General features: G+C 44.1%; 1 protein-coding gene across 2 annotated transcripts in view; it reads right to left on the bottom strand.

Annotated features, from left to right (window-relative positions):
- NOL12 (nucleolar protein 12) overlaps nucleotides 1-14,142 on the bottom strand; it is a 28,852-nt gene extending 14,710 nt beyond the window's left edge. Inside the window, exons 1-4 of one of the 2 annotated variants that reach the window (XM_044301484.1) lie at nucleotides 14,091-14,142; nucleotides 9,854-9,960; nucleotides 7,992-8,097; nucleotides 7,186-7,234 (exon numbers count right to left, since the gene is read on the bottom strand). In XM_044301484.1, coding sequence (XP_044157419.1) covers nucleotides 7,186-7,234; nucleotides 7,992-8,097; nucleotides 9,854-9,918 — 220 coding nt within the window. In that variant the 5' untranslated portion in view covers nucleotides 9,919-9,960; nucleotides 14,091-14,142. Of the gene's footprint in view, nucleotides 1-7,185; nucleotides 7,235-7,991; nucleotides 8,098-9,853; nucleotides 9,961-13,909; nucleotides 14,045-14,090 lie in introns of those variants that run through there. The other variant, XM_044301485.1, reaches the window with a different exon arrangement.
- Nucleotides 14,143-16,542: the final 2,400 nt, after the last annotated feature.

Below are 16,542 nucleotides of genomic sequence, written 5' to 3'. Positions count from 1 at the left end.
CATCTCCAACATTGGTCTGAGCTACCAAGCCCCTTTAAAAACAATTGCGGGTTGGTACCATTGTGTAAGTACTTTATATGAGTGCTCTTGCACTCTGACGCAACGTGAGAAGTTAGCTTACGGGGGAGGGTCTCAGGATTCAGTAATTTTTCAAACCATGTCAACACCGCCTTATGCTTTTTATTGTCTAGTAGCGGTTTAGTGACAGATTTAAACTATGTATTCCATAAAATTGCTGGATGCTAAGCCACGGTTGAGTGGGTGGTGGTCAGAAAGAGCTCCATCTAGAAATTCAGCTGTGGTGTACTTAATACTTATGTCATTTATACCATGCCGGGGACACGTGCTCTGCCTTAGGTCTGACTGAGAAGGGTGCGAGGTCTGCTGGTATAGCCGGGGATGGGTTATTGAGCAAGCAATGGTCTTTGTTTAGCTGCCGGATGACCGAGACTGTACCCTTAAGTAAAACATGAGAGTGCAGTGAAGAGGAGTTCAGCCCCCATAGCCCAGCTCTCTGCATCAGAGAGTTGGAACAATTCTAGATCGCTTCCTAGGGTGCAGATGTTAGGGACATGAATCTGTACCCATCTTTTCAAGTGGATGGCTTTATAATACAGATGGGCATCGGGAAGGTCAAAGCCCTAGAATCAGTCTGCGATGTGCCGTTCTAGCACATCGCAATTAACTAAACAATTTTTAGAGTTGAGAAAAGAAGGAGGAGGGGAGGAAGACCGGCAGCATCTGCATCACAGAGAATCTTTAGGCATGATAAACGCCTTCAATAAATTTTTTTCGACCCATCCAGGAGATATAGGGTATACGCAGCAAATGGAGAGGTTGTTGAACATCTGTAAGTAATGGCATGTAGTTCTACTGGAACAGTCTGTCCAAGATGGAGGGAATCTTAATACCCAGATACGATAAATGGGAGGTCTGCCATATGAATAGTGTCATGGACCCGAGGAAGGGAATAAACTTCTGTGGAGCCGAGACGTTCACGGCTTCAGATTTTGAATAATTTACATTGAAGTTGGAAACCCTACCATACTGATCAATAAGAGATAATAGATGCGGGAAGGCCTCAACAGGGTTGTAAACCATGACCAGCAAGTCATCTGTGTATGCTGCATTAATATATTCCGTAGAGTCTACCCTAGCTCTAATTCCTGGGTGATCTTGGATAGCTTGTAGCAGGGTCTCCATAACCAAGATGTATAAGGCAGGAGATAAAGGGCAGCACTGGCGAGTTCCATACCTTATGGGGAAAGGCGGCGACAGGATACCGTTCACCTGAATTCGAGCGCTTGGGTCCCTATACAGGGTCATGATTGCCTCCTGGAACTGTATTGGGATGACAAACTTATGCAGTGTCCTCTTCATAAAGCTCCAACTCACCCAGTAAAAGGCCTTCTCCGCATCTACACCCAACAAAATTAGAGGGAGGTGTTTCCTTCTTGCCCATTGTATGACCGTTATTAGTCTGCAGGAGTTATGACTGCCCTCCCTACCTGGCACGAAGCCAAACTGGTCAGGGTGAATAAGCTTAGGGAGGAAGGCGCTAAGGAGAGTAGACAAAAGTTTAGCCCAAACCTTAATGTCCACATTCAAGAGTGAGATTGGCCTATAGCTTCAACAAAGTTTAGGGTCTTTCCCAGGTTTAGGGAGGATTGTAACTATGGCTTCAAGGGACTGTTTGTGTAATTGGGAGCCTGTAAGGACGCGTTGCACCAGGCAGTTTGAGAAAGTTTTAAAATAGCCCACCGGGAAGCAATCGGGGCCCAGACTCTTCCCTAGGGGCATAGAATTTAAAATACTTGCGACCTCTTTCTCGGTGGCCGGTGCTAATAAGGCTTCTCCTTCTTTATCGTCTAGGTGGGGTACGTTTAGAGGTCATAAAAAGCAATCTATTATCGAGGCCTCTATCCTACCTACCCCTCCCACTCCGTCAGAGAACCCGTACAAATCTTGATAAAACTTCTGAAATTTATTGGCAATGTCAGCTGTCCTATGTAGTGTGGAGCCATCTTTTGTGTTAATACCTGAAATGTACATGGAGTCCTTTCGTTTTAATGAGGGAGGGCATCAATTTCGTGCCTTTATCCCCATGCGAATAGAAGCGGAATTGTGAGTACTGATACACTTTTGTGTGACAAATGTTAAGGTGATCCTTCAGTTTGTTCCATAAGTGTGCCAGCTCAGTTGCGCATTTGGACAGTTTATGAATGGATTCTATCGCAGCTATCTGTTTAAGCAGGGAGTGTAGAGCTTTTTTGTCTATCCCTCTTAACCTTACAACCAAGGGCTATAAGTTCTCCACGCACCGTTTTGTGTATTTCCCATGTGGTCGTCAGAGGCATGACAACTGTAGTGTTTTCACTAAAGAACCAGGACAGCTTTTGATTGAGGGCATTCATGTCCTCCACTCTATCTAATAAAGTTTCATTCAGTCTCCATTGCCGAGTCTGAGAGGGCAAACTGGAGAACTGATTCTCCACAGTCCCTTTAGAGATCCTCGGGATATAAACTCAAAATACTTACTTGGTCACTGAGACCAAAAAAATCCCTTTAGGGATCCCTATTAGCAGTTAAAATATAGCTTTTATTATCAATAGTAAGGACTCACAACATAAATTGAAAAAAGAACAAGGAATTTTAAAACTCTCAGTTGTAAAGAGGTATGAGGTATAATTAGATAGACCAGGTTGCCTAGTTTTTGCAACCTTTTATAACTATGTCTGTATTATGTAGCTCGATACAATGATGTCTATTTAATCATAGCGTCGAGGCTGTTTGTGTGCAGCAAACAAACCTTGGGAGGCACTTGGAATTTGTTTTATCACTATTGCTATGGGCTTGATTTTATTTTTTTATATTTATTTATTATTAGGGTGCCCTGCAGAGAGCCTTTATGTTAGGCCTCCCTGAGTGTATCCCCTGTTTGCCTAGTTGGTAACAAAGCTTCAACTGAACGGATAAGCTACAATGTTGCCCCTATTTATATCATAAGGGTCAATGCAGCCGTATTCCTGCACTCATTCAGTGCTTGGCGTTCCTTTCCCTGCTATGCAGGATGTCTGCCACTAAATGTTGCTGATCACACGTGTCACTACCTCACTAGACCTCGCTATGTTTCACTGACAACTCAGTATCTCTACACTAAATATCCTCTCTTTCAATACAAACTGCCTAAAAACAGGATCGCATTCTCTACACCCCTCCCGACATGTTTCGCCGCTGTTGCGGCTTCGTCAGGGGATGCGGGGTATATGTGATATATATATACCCCGCATCCCCTGACGAAGCCGCAACAGCGGCGAAACATGTCGGGAGGGGTGTAGAGAATGCGATCCTGTTTTTAGGCAGTTTGTATTGAAAGAGAGGATATTTAGTGTAGAGATACTGAGTTGTCAGTGAAACATAGCGAGGTCTAGTGAGGTAGTGACACGTGTGATCAGCAACATTTAGTGGCAGACATCCTGCATAGCAGGGAAAGGAACGCCAAGCACTGAATGAGTGCAGGAATACGGCTGCATTGACCCTTATGATATAAATAGGGGCAACATTGTAGCTTATCCGTTCAGTTGAAGCTTTGTTACCAACTAGGCAAACAGGGGATACACTCAGGGAGGCCTAACATAAAGGCTCTCTGCAGGGCACCCTAATAATAAATAAATATTAAAAAATAAAATCAAGCCCATAGCAATAGTGATAAAACAAATTCCAAGTGCCTCCCAAGGTTTGTTTGCTGCACACAAACAGCCTCGACGCTATGATTAAATAGACATCATTGTATCGAGCTACATAATACAGACATAGTTATAAAAGGTTGCAAAAACTAGGCAACCTGGTCTATCTAATTATACCTCATACCTCTTTACAACTGAGAGTTTTAAAATTCCTTGTTCTTTTTTCAATTTATGTTGTGAGTCCTTACTATTGATAATAAAAGCTATATTTTAACTGCTAATAGGGATCCCTAAAGGGATTTTTTTGGTCTCAGTGACCAAGTAAGTATTTTAAACTGGAGAACTGCAACGAAGTTGATACAGGGGCATGATCTGAGACTGTGATGGGCTCAATGACAGACTGTTCCACCATATCAACACAACTACTCAAGAAAAAGACAGTGTAGTCTCTTGTAGGGATTGTGTGGAGCTGAGAAAAATGTATAATCTCGGTCAGTAGGGTGGAGTAGACTCCAGGTATCCACAAGGTTGGCATCCAAGAGATAGCCGTTTATACGAACTAAGGCTGTTTGAGTCAGCTGTGAGGAGCTATCCGAAGCATCCACAGTGGGGTTCAGCGTGACATTGTGATCCCCCCCCTAGCAGCCAGATACCTTCTGCAAAGGAGGAAAGCTTTTTTAGGTATTGACAATCCATTGTGTCTTCCCTCTATTAGAGCTATATAGGCTAGCAATAGTAACCGTTTGTGTGCCTATTGTCCCTTTTACAAAAATGTAACGGCCTTCTGGGTCTGTTTGGGCAATAGTGGTTTTAAAGGGAATTTGTTTAAGATTAGAACTGTAAAACACATTATTAGCAGGAAAAGCAAGAATCTCATGCCAGGCATGCCACTGCCACCAAGCAAAACGCAGCAAGAACCGCATGAGGGAACCTGAGATATAGCGCTTGCACCAGCTCTGTGCAAGTGTACCCCTGGTGAGTGTCTGGGGGGAGGCAGATATATGGATATCAAGTAAAAGCCAACTTCCCCTGCAAAGTATGGTGGTCTATTGTAAATGATAAGGCGATATTGATATTAACCTAGCCAGAAGATGAATAACCTTTTAGGACAGAGGTTGACTAAGAGGGTAGAACCTGCGGTCCAAAAGGTAACTAAAGAAATCAGTACAATTAGAACAGAACGGTCTCAATGCAACATATACTTGCGTAGTGGGATTAGGGTGATGCGTTAATGACGGTTCAGAGAGACCGCTTCTGCGCACCCTATGTTGTTGCTGTCCACAAGAAAGGTTGTTCCCAGAGATTGTGCTCTAATGTCTCAAGGTCTAGGAGTGGTCTTTTTCCGTTAAGGCCTTAACCCATCTCTGTTCTTCTGAGAGGTCTGGTAACGGGACCCCAAGTCCTGCTGAGGGTAGCCAAGACAGGATGTCAAGTGGTTTGAAGAAGCTCCCATGCTGCAGGTAGATCAGCGGGCAACCGAATTGTGCACCTCTTGCCTCCAGATGAAAAAGGCGAGGACAAAAGGGAATAGCCATTTGTAGGGCGTTTTAGTAGCCCTCAGGCGGTCTGTGAGCGTCCGCAAGGCTCTCCGTTTGCTTAATGTGGCAGGCGCAAGGTCTTGAAACATGAGTATCTTAGCTCCTTCATATAAGAGATCTTTATGCTCTCTGGCTGATTTAAGTAGAGCTGCTGTATCCACATATCGCAGCAGGCCGCACACCACATCTCTCGGCTGTTCACTGTCTTTTGGTTTTGGTCTGAGCGACCCGTGAATGCGTTCTATACCGATCTCGACTGCCCTGTTAGCTCCTAATAGACTAGAGAAAACGGCGTTTGCCGCTTCAGGTACTGCTTCGTGGGGCACGAAGCAGTTCTGGGAGGCCACACAGACGAACATTTTTTCTGCCTGCTGCAGTTCTCCTGATCTTCTATGAGGGCATAGGCATTGTCCAGAGATTCCACATAAGCAGCACTGTTGTCCCCCAGTGTGCGGGTGTAGGCGAGGATGGCCGCTTGCGTGTGTTCCAGCTTTTCCACGCGATGCCCTATGTGCTTGATGTCACTTAATTTCAGTGAGGTCTTGTAGCATTGGAGCTAGAGCTGTCGACAAGGCTTGTTGCAAAAAGTGGCGCGAAATGGGCGCTAGGTTGTTCAAAAGTGCCCCAATGTCCTGGTCTGAGGAAACACAGTCAGCTCCTACAGTGCCGTGCATCCAGTTCTCGTGATCAGACGGCACCATCTTATTAGAACTTGCAGCCGAGGGTCTCTTATTTAGATATTTCTCCATGTCCAGTGCTCCTCAGTCTTGTTTAGGAGGTTTTGGTTTGTCTCTGGGAATACACCTGCCAACTTTTCCCATTCTTTGACTGGCTAGGTTGCAAAATTTACCAGTTTGCAGCGTCACAAGGAGAGGAGCTCTCTCACATGCATCCGACTCGGTAGGCAGTCAGGCTCCGCCCCCTCCTAACCTTCTTTCTGTTCATTCGTCAAGGATCATATCCTTAACGTTTTCGTTTATGGGGAATACTTTTGATTTTTTTCGCACGTAGTTCCTCAAACATCTCGTCCTGTACTGACCGGGGTTTCTGAATATCTTCAATACCCATGGTAGCCCTTAGTACTGCCCTTAGTAGTTCCTCCATTTTCTCAGAGGAAAAGTAGTATTTCCTTTAGTCATCAACAATTTCCCCCTCTGACAAGGAGGATGGAACAGATAACCTTGATTTTTGGGCAGGAGGCATAGAAGGAACTGGCAAAAGGGAGGCCAGGGAGGTTTTAATTTCATTTTGAATTATAGATTTAACCTCCATAAGGATAGATGGTTGCTCTTCCTTTAAGTGCTCACTAATGCAAGGTTTGCAAAGTTTCTTTTTATAATTTTCTGAAAGAGCAACCAGGTATCAGAAATTTCACCAGAAAAGCATTAGGATAAATGCAGATCCCCCTGGGATCAGGAGCCGACCTGCTGTAGCTTCTCCAGGAGCAGGAATCAGTGGAGAGAGAGAAGTGGACCAGGAACAGAGCACTGACTGCGGCTTACGCCTTCAATTGGCGTGCAGCATCCAGCTCTTTTCCTCTGGTCTGCTTCCTCACTAAAGGGAAGGAAGACCATGTGGCAAGGAGTGAGAAGAGGCCCCCGCTCACAGGAACGAGAATCAACTCCTGTATTTTCCTATGCCCAGCTTTAGCCACAGGAAGGCAGAGGGGAAGGAATGGAAGACAGACAACCCCTGTTCCTTAAAAGGAGAAAAAGTCTCTCTGCGAGGTGCCCGAAGGAAACACTGATGGGTGAGAGTGGGTGGGGGCTTTTAAACTCTGTGTTCCTGCCCTTACAGAGGTCAATCTCATGTGTAGCCGTCATGGTGGATAAAAAATGGATAATGCCGCTACATATAAAGATAACTAAGGTATTGTTTTAATCAGCATGATCAGCCCTACCTATATGCCTGGTTTAGTAGAGTTGATCATGTTAATAGAGGTTCTTTAACAAGCTTCTTACCTAAAGCCTCTTCTCTTTCCTTTAGCATCTTCATGTATTCTTTGTGCCTCTATAAGAGTAAAAAATACAAAAAAATAAAGAAAATTGGTGACAGCTTGGGAGGAATGACCATCTTTCAGTTGAAGGATGCATCTCTTGCCTTCATTCACAGGTTTAATAACACTGTGGGGTAAGTATCAAGCCAGTTTATTGGCACTGAAAAGTCATAAATTTTTGCGCCAGCCAACTTAATGTAAAAATGTGTCACTATTTTGTCTGTTTACACTGTGCTCATCACTTGTCAAGAAAAATAGGCAGGGCATGGGTGTAAGCGGCCCAATAGTGTTCACATTATTTACACTATAAAGTTACATCTAGATGGCAGATTTTATCTTTTGCCGCACAGACGTCCTGACGTGTCAACATTTTAAGAGGAGTGCAACTTCATAAATTCAATGCATCCTATGTCAGCACAGCAATTGATTGAGACTGGTGTACTACATGCAATACAATATCAGATCAGTATGGGATCAACCAAAGATTTAGTGTTGTCTTCCTATAAACCCCAGATCAGTTTTTTAGGGAACTCTAGCTGGGAAAGACTCCTTCAATGTGAATGAATTTAAGTATACATAATATGGCTTCGATTCCCAGGGTGACCACAGGTCTATGACTCAAACTTACTGCATTGTATAAGCCTAGGATGCGGTAAGTGCTGGTCAGCAGACGCGCGGTAGAGCCGGGAACTGTGGTCCTAACATGGACGCTAAAATCCATGAGGCCTAGAAATCAGTAATTAACAGTTATCGAGTTCATGTCCTTCCTACCTCTTGTCTCATCTTCTTTTGCTCCTCTTTAATTTTGCGTTTGATCTCCTCCACGGCAGCTTTTCTCCTCTGCACTTTGCGCTTGTGAAAACCAGTCAAATATTCTCTAAAATGAAATAATGAGATTCGTGAAGGCTACCTGAGAAAAATCACACAAGCTTTAACAAGGAAAAAAGTAAATGAACTGTCCATGGTCCATGCCTGTAACAGGACAAAGTCTTGTATATATAGAGAACAGTACATTTACTATAGGCGTTGCTAGTTAGACAGGTCTGTCATGAGAAAATGATGGCAATCCTTCATGACCGATCGGAAACGTCCTACCTGTCACTGTGAGGAGCCTACTGATGGACAGGTCCATTAGATCTTCACCAATGATTTTTTTAAACCACTGATCATTTGTTGCGATGTGAAAACTCCTAATGTCTAAGAACACTTAATAAATGCTAAAAGAAGTGTCCTGCTTACCAGCCATACAGCCACATCAGCTTGAATCGGTAGCAATTTGGTGGCAATAGTATGGAATTTCTGTCAATACATTTCTTGAACACATTTTCATGATAGAGCTGTATACAACGATTTGCATAGGAGATTTTCCCGTCCAAGGAATAAAATGGGAGACTCACAAACCCGGTCAATCGGCAAAACATTTTGCTCATCTCCAATGAAAGATGGGCTTTTGATACCTCACATTAAAAGGCTGGATCTCAGCAATCCGAACCCCACCAATCAAAACTTTTACTATGTCTCTTATTATCATTACATATAATATTACTTTCCAGTCCCATAATCATAAAGGGTGACATCACTGAAATAGGTAATTATAATACTGATAGTGGTAATACTAGGGATCCCTCACATCTGCTGATACTCAGAGCAGCCTTCTGCACCATGGGGTGAGATACATGTACATGACATATGTTTATGCCCTTGTGCACAGTCACCCAGGCAGGAAAAGTGCTCTCCTTGTGGCAGTGATGTTACCTTTAGTAGGTACCGCTCATCTGTCAGTACCCTGAACCTGGCTGCGAAGTCCAGAGAACCAGACGTGAGCTCTGAACCAGCCGCCGCGCTGCCTCAGTAAACAGGATGTGGGTGGTGACATTGCAAGAAGACAGCACAAAAAAAAATAAAAAAAAATAAATAAATCTATAAAGCTGAGAGGTTAGGCCCACCATTGTATATACATCAGCTGCACGGCACCCGACCAGCAGGAGCACCAGCAAGTAAACTGCCTGCTGGTCGGATGCCATGCTGCAGCATATATTATATATATATATATATATATATATATATGGAGATTTGATCATATTTGGAGGGCAAGGATTTAAGAAGTGTTCTTGTGAACAATCCAAAATACAATGTAAAACAAAAAGATGTGCCTGTAAAAAAAAGGTATCGTACTTTGTAACTCAAGATGCCACAATGTTTTAATAAAAATGAATGAACATTATTATTTACTAATTACATTCACTAAAAATATCCTTTTTGTTTTTTAAAAATAACAGCGTAAGTACCCATTTCTTACAATATTATTATATTATCAAAAATATTAAACTTTTCACTAAAACCGTTAAGGGATTTGATGATCAAACCACTTTCTTTAGGGAACATCATCTCCCTTAGGGATTTGATCAAATCTCCATTTTCATCATTTCCCTGCGATAGAGATAGATATATACACACATTGACTTGCTAGCGGGCAGATGGGGCGCTCACAAGTACTGACATACACAGGGCCTGTTTTACAGCCGGTCAGAGCTGTCAAGTGTGACCGCCCCTATGACGTCACTAAAATACAGGGGTAATTGAAAAACTGTGATATCGCCATCTTGTGGTATATACTGTAATTCACTACTTACCTTCTCTTCTCCTCGTCGAACACAAGCTCTCTTCTAGCAGCTTTCTTCTGCTTCTTTTTCCCCATTGTTCTACTTGTTAAGCAACTTGTACTTCCTCCTCAGACCAGCTACAAAAGCATCATGAATAGAAAAGAGAAAAAAATTAAATGAAATGGGAAAAATAAATAAAAAAGGAGAAATTAAAATATATATTTATTATATATACAAATACATTATTCTATATAGAACAGAAGCCTTGAAATTACATTAAAGGGGTTATCCTATTATAAACTCTTATCCCCTGCTGCTCCATTTAATAGTGTGGCACTGCTAGAGATAGCTGACCGTGTATACTTGGCTATCTCCAAAAGTTCACTAGAGATAACGTTGTGCCATTCCTGTATTATTCTTGCTAGAAGTTGCCAGGAGTCTGCAGTAAAGGTACTGCTGGGTGTTATCAGTATCCAATCAGTAGTAGTGACCTTCCCCCTTACATTACTTATGACGTCACTTGTGACGCAAGGGGAGCGAGTCACCATCGCGGCCAGATATTGGCTGCACCCCGGATTTGTGATCTGCACAATGGGGAGATGCAGCGACAGCCGTGGAGGGATCGGGGACCAGGTAAGTATTCCCTGCATGAGAGGCCTGCGTTTATGGCTTTGGATAACCGCTTTAAGTATACTAACACTTTAAATCTGGCACCCGCTTGCGAATGCAGCAAGGGCCATAGCCGCCGGGTGTCCCCGGTACCCGGGGCTAATGTATGCGATCGACAATAACATTGATCATTTAAACCCTCAGATGCCATGGCACCTGTGAGGAAAAAAAAATAACTGATCAGGGGAGCCAGATGCAGTGTGCGGAAGCTTCAGTCCTTCTGAATGATATGAGGCACCAGAACATTAGTTCCTATGGAGAGTCTGCCTGTGGCTTGGCTCCATAGGAACGCAGTGTAATCATCATAGATTCCAATGCTAATGCATTGGAGTGTATGAGAGAAGCAATCTAATGATTGCTTGTTATAGTTCCCTAGGGGCAGAACTGACAAAAAAAAAGCAACAGCAGCGGGTGCCAAGCCCAATGGGAATAATCAATTACCCAAAATACTAATGGAAAAAAGGGCAGCATTCCAAAAATAAAATAACTTTTATTCACCCATGTGGTACAGCGACGTTTCAGCTCAACAATAGAGCCTCTTTCAAGGATAGATAGATAGATATTATTTATTTTTTAAATCACCCCTCCATTTCCCCAAATTAACATACATAATTAAAAGAACAAACATCATGGGCATTGCCGAGTGCTAAAACCACTGCGATATTACAATATTTATCCCATACAGCAAAACAAAAAGAAGAAAAAAAAAAAAGTTAAAATAGCTTAGGCCTCTTTCAGACGGGCGTTGCTGGAAAAGGTGCGGGTGCGTTGCAGGAACATGTGCGATTTTTCCGCGCGAGTGCAAAACATTGTAATGCGTTTTGCACTCACGTTAGAAAAATCACGCATGTTTGGTACCCAAACTTCTTCACAGAAGTTCAGGCTTGGGATCGGTGTTCTGTAGATTGCATTATTTTCCCTTATAACATGGTAATAAGGGAAAATAATAGCATTCTGAATACAGAATGCATAGTACAATAGCGCTGGAGGGGTTAAAAAAAATAATAATAATTGAACTCACCTTAGTCCACTTGATCGCGCAGCCCGACAGAACAGATGCCAGCTGCGCGATCAAGTGGACTAAGGCCTCTTTCACACGGATCCGGAAAAACGCAAGTGAACTGAAAGCATTTGAAGACGGATCCGTCTTCAAAATGCGTTCAGTGTTACTATGTCAGCCAGTAGTAGTAGTAGTGGGGAGCGGTATACTTACAGTCCGTGCGGCTCCCGGGGCGCCCCTAGAATGACGTCAGAGCGCCCCATGCGCATGGATGACGTACCATGCGATCACGTCATCCATGCGCGTGGGGCGCCCTGACGTCACTCTGAAGCGCCCCGGGAGCCGCACGGACGGTAAGTATGCTGCTCCCCCGCTCCCCGCTACACTTTACCATGGCTGCCAGGACTTTAGCGTCCCGGCAGCCATGGTAACCATTCAGAAAAAGCTAAAGTCGGATCCGGCAATGCGCCGAAACGACGTTTAGCTCAAGGCCGGATCCGGATCAATGCCTTTCAATGGGCATTCATTCCGGATCCGGCCTTGCGGCAAGTCTTCAGGATTTTTGGCCGGAGCAAAAAGCGCAGCATGCTACGGTATTTTCTCCGGCCAAAAAACTTTCCGGTCCGAAACTGAAGACATCCTGATGCATCCTGAACGGATTTCTCTCCATTCAGAATGCATTCGGATAAAACTGATCAGGATTCTTCCGGCATAGAGCCCTGACGACAGAACTCTATGCCGGAAGAAAAGAACTCAGGTGTAAAAGAGCCCTTAGGCAAGTTAATTAATTTATTTATTTTAACCCCTCCAGCGCTATTTTACTATGCATTCTGTATTCAGAATGCTATTATTTTCCCTTATAACCATGTTATAAGGGAAAATAATAACGATCGGGTCCCCATCCCGATCGTCTCCTAGCAACCGTGAGTGAAAAAAAAAAATCGCACCACATCCGCACTTGCTTGCGGATGCTTGCAATTTTCACGCAACCCTATTCATTGCGGGTGTAATGCGTTCAACTCGCGCATCGCATCCGTGCGGAATACTCGCCCGTGTGAAAAGGGCCTTATTCGCAGTTTTTTTTGGTCGCTTTGCCTCTCCCAAAAAAAATTTTATAAAAAAATATAAAAAGTCATATCAATGAAAAGTACAGATAGACACACACCAAAAAATTTACCCCTACAGCTCTGTACACATAAAAACTAAAAAGTTATCAGGGTAAGAATATGGTGATGTAAAGATAAAATACATTCCTTTTTTATTTCATTTTTTTTTTTCAGTATTAAAATGCAAAGTTTACCCGCACACCGCCGTCTCCCTTGCAGCAGTGGTGCAGGGCAGTTACAGCTTCTCCCTCCCGGTTTAGTTACCCTGCACCATCACTACAAGGGAGACGGCGTGCAAGTAAACTGAAGAGAAGCACCACAATTCTTCACAGGGTGGTCCTGGGGATAACTCATCAGTACAAAGCCACTGCACAACCCCTTTAACTACTGAATGACCACGGCCGCCCACAAGATGGCATATAACCTAATGAATTCCACTGAACTGCAGCTCAATAGTTAAAACCAAAGAGAAGCGCTACAAAATGTCAGTGTAGTCCTAGAGGTGATGTTACTACACAGCGAAGGCTGTGGCACAATTGTGTTTCTTTCTTCAATTCCTCAGGATGTTAATACTGATGACCTAGCCTTAGTATAGGGCATCAGTATCAGATCGGTTGGGGTCCAAAACCCAGGAACCCGATTAGCTGTTTGAGAAGACACCGGCGAGTACATAGCGGCTGTTCCTGGTAGCGCACTCCTAAGGGGCTGCACTGCGATACCAAGCACAGCCGCTATACAGTGTACGGTTCTGTGCTTGGTGAGAACGGAGAAGGCCACGGTGCTCACAGGAGCATCACTGCCTTCTCAAACAGCTGATCGGCGGGGGTCCCAGGTGTCGGACCCCCACCAATCAGATACTGATGACCTATCCTGGTCATCAGTATTAAAATCCCAGAAAACCCCTTTATTCATCTACCTGCTTTCCAGTATACTGCACCAGTGATGGCTAATCTCTGGCACTCCGGCTGTGGTGACACTACGACTCCCAGCATGCTCCATTTCTGTGAAGTTCTGAGAACAGCCAAGCAAGTGTGCATCTTGGGAGTTGTAGTTTTACCACAGCTGGAGTGCCGGAGGTTAGCCATCACAGCCATATAGAATATTAAATGGTGCCATTATGCTCTGCATAAAAAACAAACCCTAAGGCTACGTAAAGGGAAAATCGTTACGGCTCTCATCGGTGGGGAATAAAAAGTGAGGAATGGAGGGGAAAAACAACACATGGCTGCAGCAAGAAGGAACTCAGGGTCGGTCTCTAAACCAACACTGCAGCTCCATTGGGATAGACCAATAGCTCTGTAGGAAACATACCTGGACTCTACCCATAGGAAGCAGCAACTGCTCCACAGAACTCCCACAAACTATGAGGGGAGTAACCAGGCAGAACCTGCTGACCCCTGACATGCCCCAGATTACAGAAAGTTACAAGCAGGGGCCACTGGCGCCGGTCTGAGCGGTCACCGGTAGACCCTGTACACGGCAATGGACTCACATGTCTGCAGTGTCTCAGAACAGGCAAAGCAAGCGCGCATGCGCCCGCTCAAGCTGTCCGGACGCGTTTTGATTACGTCACTACTGCGCTGAAACGTCATTAGAAAAGGTAAAGGCTAAATACTATACCCGCTAAGGACCTGCTGACGTCACAACATCACGTGGCACTCATAGAGCACGTGGATCGGAAACAGGAGAGCCGCCCGCTTTTTCCAAATAGAAAAAACACTATAGCGTCCCTTCTGCTAATGTGATGAAGGCCATAGTGTCCCTCATTTGTATGTGTTCAGAGGGTGCGGTTGGCTTTTTGTTATGATGTTCTATGGCAGGGATCAGCAACCCCTGGCCCTCCAGCTGTTCAGAAAACTACTCCCAGAATGCCTCCTTCACTTCTGTGGGAGTTGGAAGAACAGCTGATCATGCTTGCATGCTGGGAGTTGTAGTTTCACAACAGCTGGAGTGCTGAAGATTGCTGATCCCTATGGTATGCAGTTGCATTTATTTATTCATTTATTTTACAAGTAAAGTGCATTTCACTAGCTAAAAACCACAGCCGCAGCAGAAATGCACACTTCTGATGTAACTTAACCACACGGAATACATAGGTTACAGCCATACGTAGGGTACAGCCATACATAAGGTACAGCCATACGTAGGGTACAACCATATGTAGGGTACAACCATATGTAGGGTACAACCATATGTAGGGTACAGGCATACATAAGGTACAGACATACGTAGGGTACAACCATATGTAGGGTACAACCATATGTAGGGTACAGGCATACATAAGGTACAGACATATGTAGGGTACAACCATACATAAGGTACAGCCATACATAAGGTACAGCCATACGTAGGGTACAGCCATACATAAGGTACAGACATACATAAGGTACAGACATACGTAGGGTACAACCACACTATGTAAAAAATCCACAGGTTTTTAATCTATGCTGGGGATTTCACCCTTTGTAGTGCAGAAGATAAAATCTCAGGTACCTCTGCATGTAACACATGGATTTTGTGGCAGATTAGTTGGAGACTTTGCCCTGGAAATGCAGGAGAATCCATAGGGGAAGCTCGGCTGCATGTGGCTGTACTGGTATGTGGGACACCCCAGGCACATGACTATACAGTGCACAGCTGCCAGGCCCGCCTTACACAGCGTGAACCAGGTTGTGCCAGTAAGCACAGTACAATGTCCTTCAGAGACTACACAGCGCGTGTTTGTGCTGGAATTTCAGATCCCCCCTGTCATTGATCACCCCCCTGTAAGGCTCTATTCAGACGTCCGTATGCGTTTTGCGGATCCGATCCGTGGATCCTTAAATATCATACGGATGTCTGAATGGAGCCTTACAGGGGGGTGATCAATGACAGGGGGGTGATCAGGGAGTCTATATGGGTGATCACCCCCCTGTAAGGCTCCATTCAGACGTCCGTATGCGTTTTGCGGATCCGATCCATGTATCCGTGGATCCGTAAAAATCATATGGACGTCTGAATGGAGCCTTACAGGGGGGTGATCAATGACAGAGGGGTGATCAATGACAGGGGGGTGATCAGGGAGTCTATATGGGTGATCACCCCCCTGTAATTGATCACCCCCCTGTAAGGCTCCATTCAGACATTTTTTGGGCCCAAGTTAGCGGAATATTTTTTTATTTTATTTTTTTCTTACAAAGTCTCATATTCCACTAACTTGTGTCAAAAAATAAAATCTCACATGAACTCACCATACCCCTCACGGAATCCAAATGCGTAACATTTTTTAGACATTTATATTCCAGACTTCTTCTCACGCTTTAGGGCCCCTAAAATGCCAGGGCAGTATAAATACCCCACATGTGACCCAATTTCGGAAAGAAGACACCCCAAGGTATTCAGTGAGGGGCATATTGAGTTCATGGAAGTTTTTATTTTTTGTCCCAAGTTAGCGGAAAGGGAGACTTTGTGAGAAAATAAAAAAAATAAAAAAAATTCCGCTAACTTGTGCCAAAAAAAAAACATTTCTATTAACTCGCCATGCCCCTCATTGAATACCTTAGGGTGTCTTCTTTCTAAAATGGGGTCACATGTGGGGTATTTATACTGCCCTGGCATTTTAGGGGCCCGAAAGCGTGAGAAGAAGTCTGGGATCCAAATGTCTAAAAATGCCCTCCTAAAAGGAATTTGGGCCGCTTTGCGCATCTAGGCTGCAAAAAAGTGTCACACATGTGGTATCGCCGTACTCAGGAGAAGTTGGGGAATGAGTTTTGGGGTGTCATTTTACATATACCAATGCTGGGTGAGATAAATATCTTGGTCAAATGCCAACTTTGTATAAAAAAAATGGGAAAAGTTGTGTTTTGCCAAGATATTTCTCTCACCCAGCATGGGTATATGTAAAATGACACCCCAAAACACATTCCCCAACTTCTCCTGAGTACGGCGATACCAGATGTGTGACA

Source organism: Bufo gargarizans, chromosome 7, assembly GCF_014858855.1.
Source record: "Bufo gargarizans isolate SCDJY-AF-19 chromosome 7, ASM1485885v1, whole genome shotgun sequence".
Lineage (NCBI taxonomy): Eukaryota > Metazoa > Chordata > Amphibia > Anura > Bufonidae > Bufo > Bufo gargarizans.
Note: the sequence above shows the minus strand (reverse complement) of the source record. Positions and strands in the feature narration are given on the sequence as shown.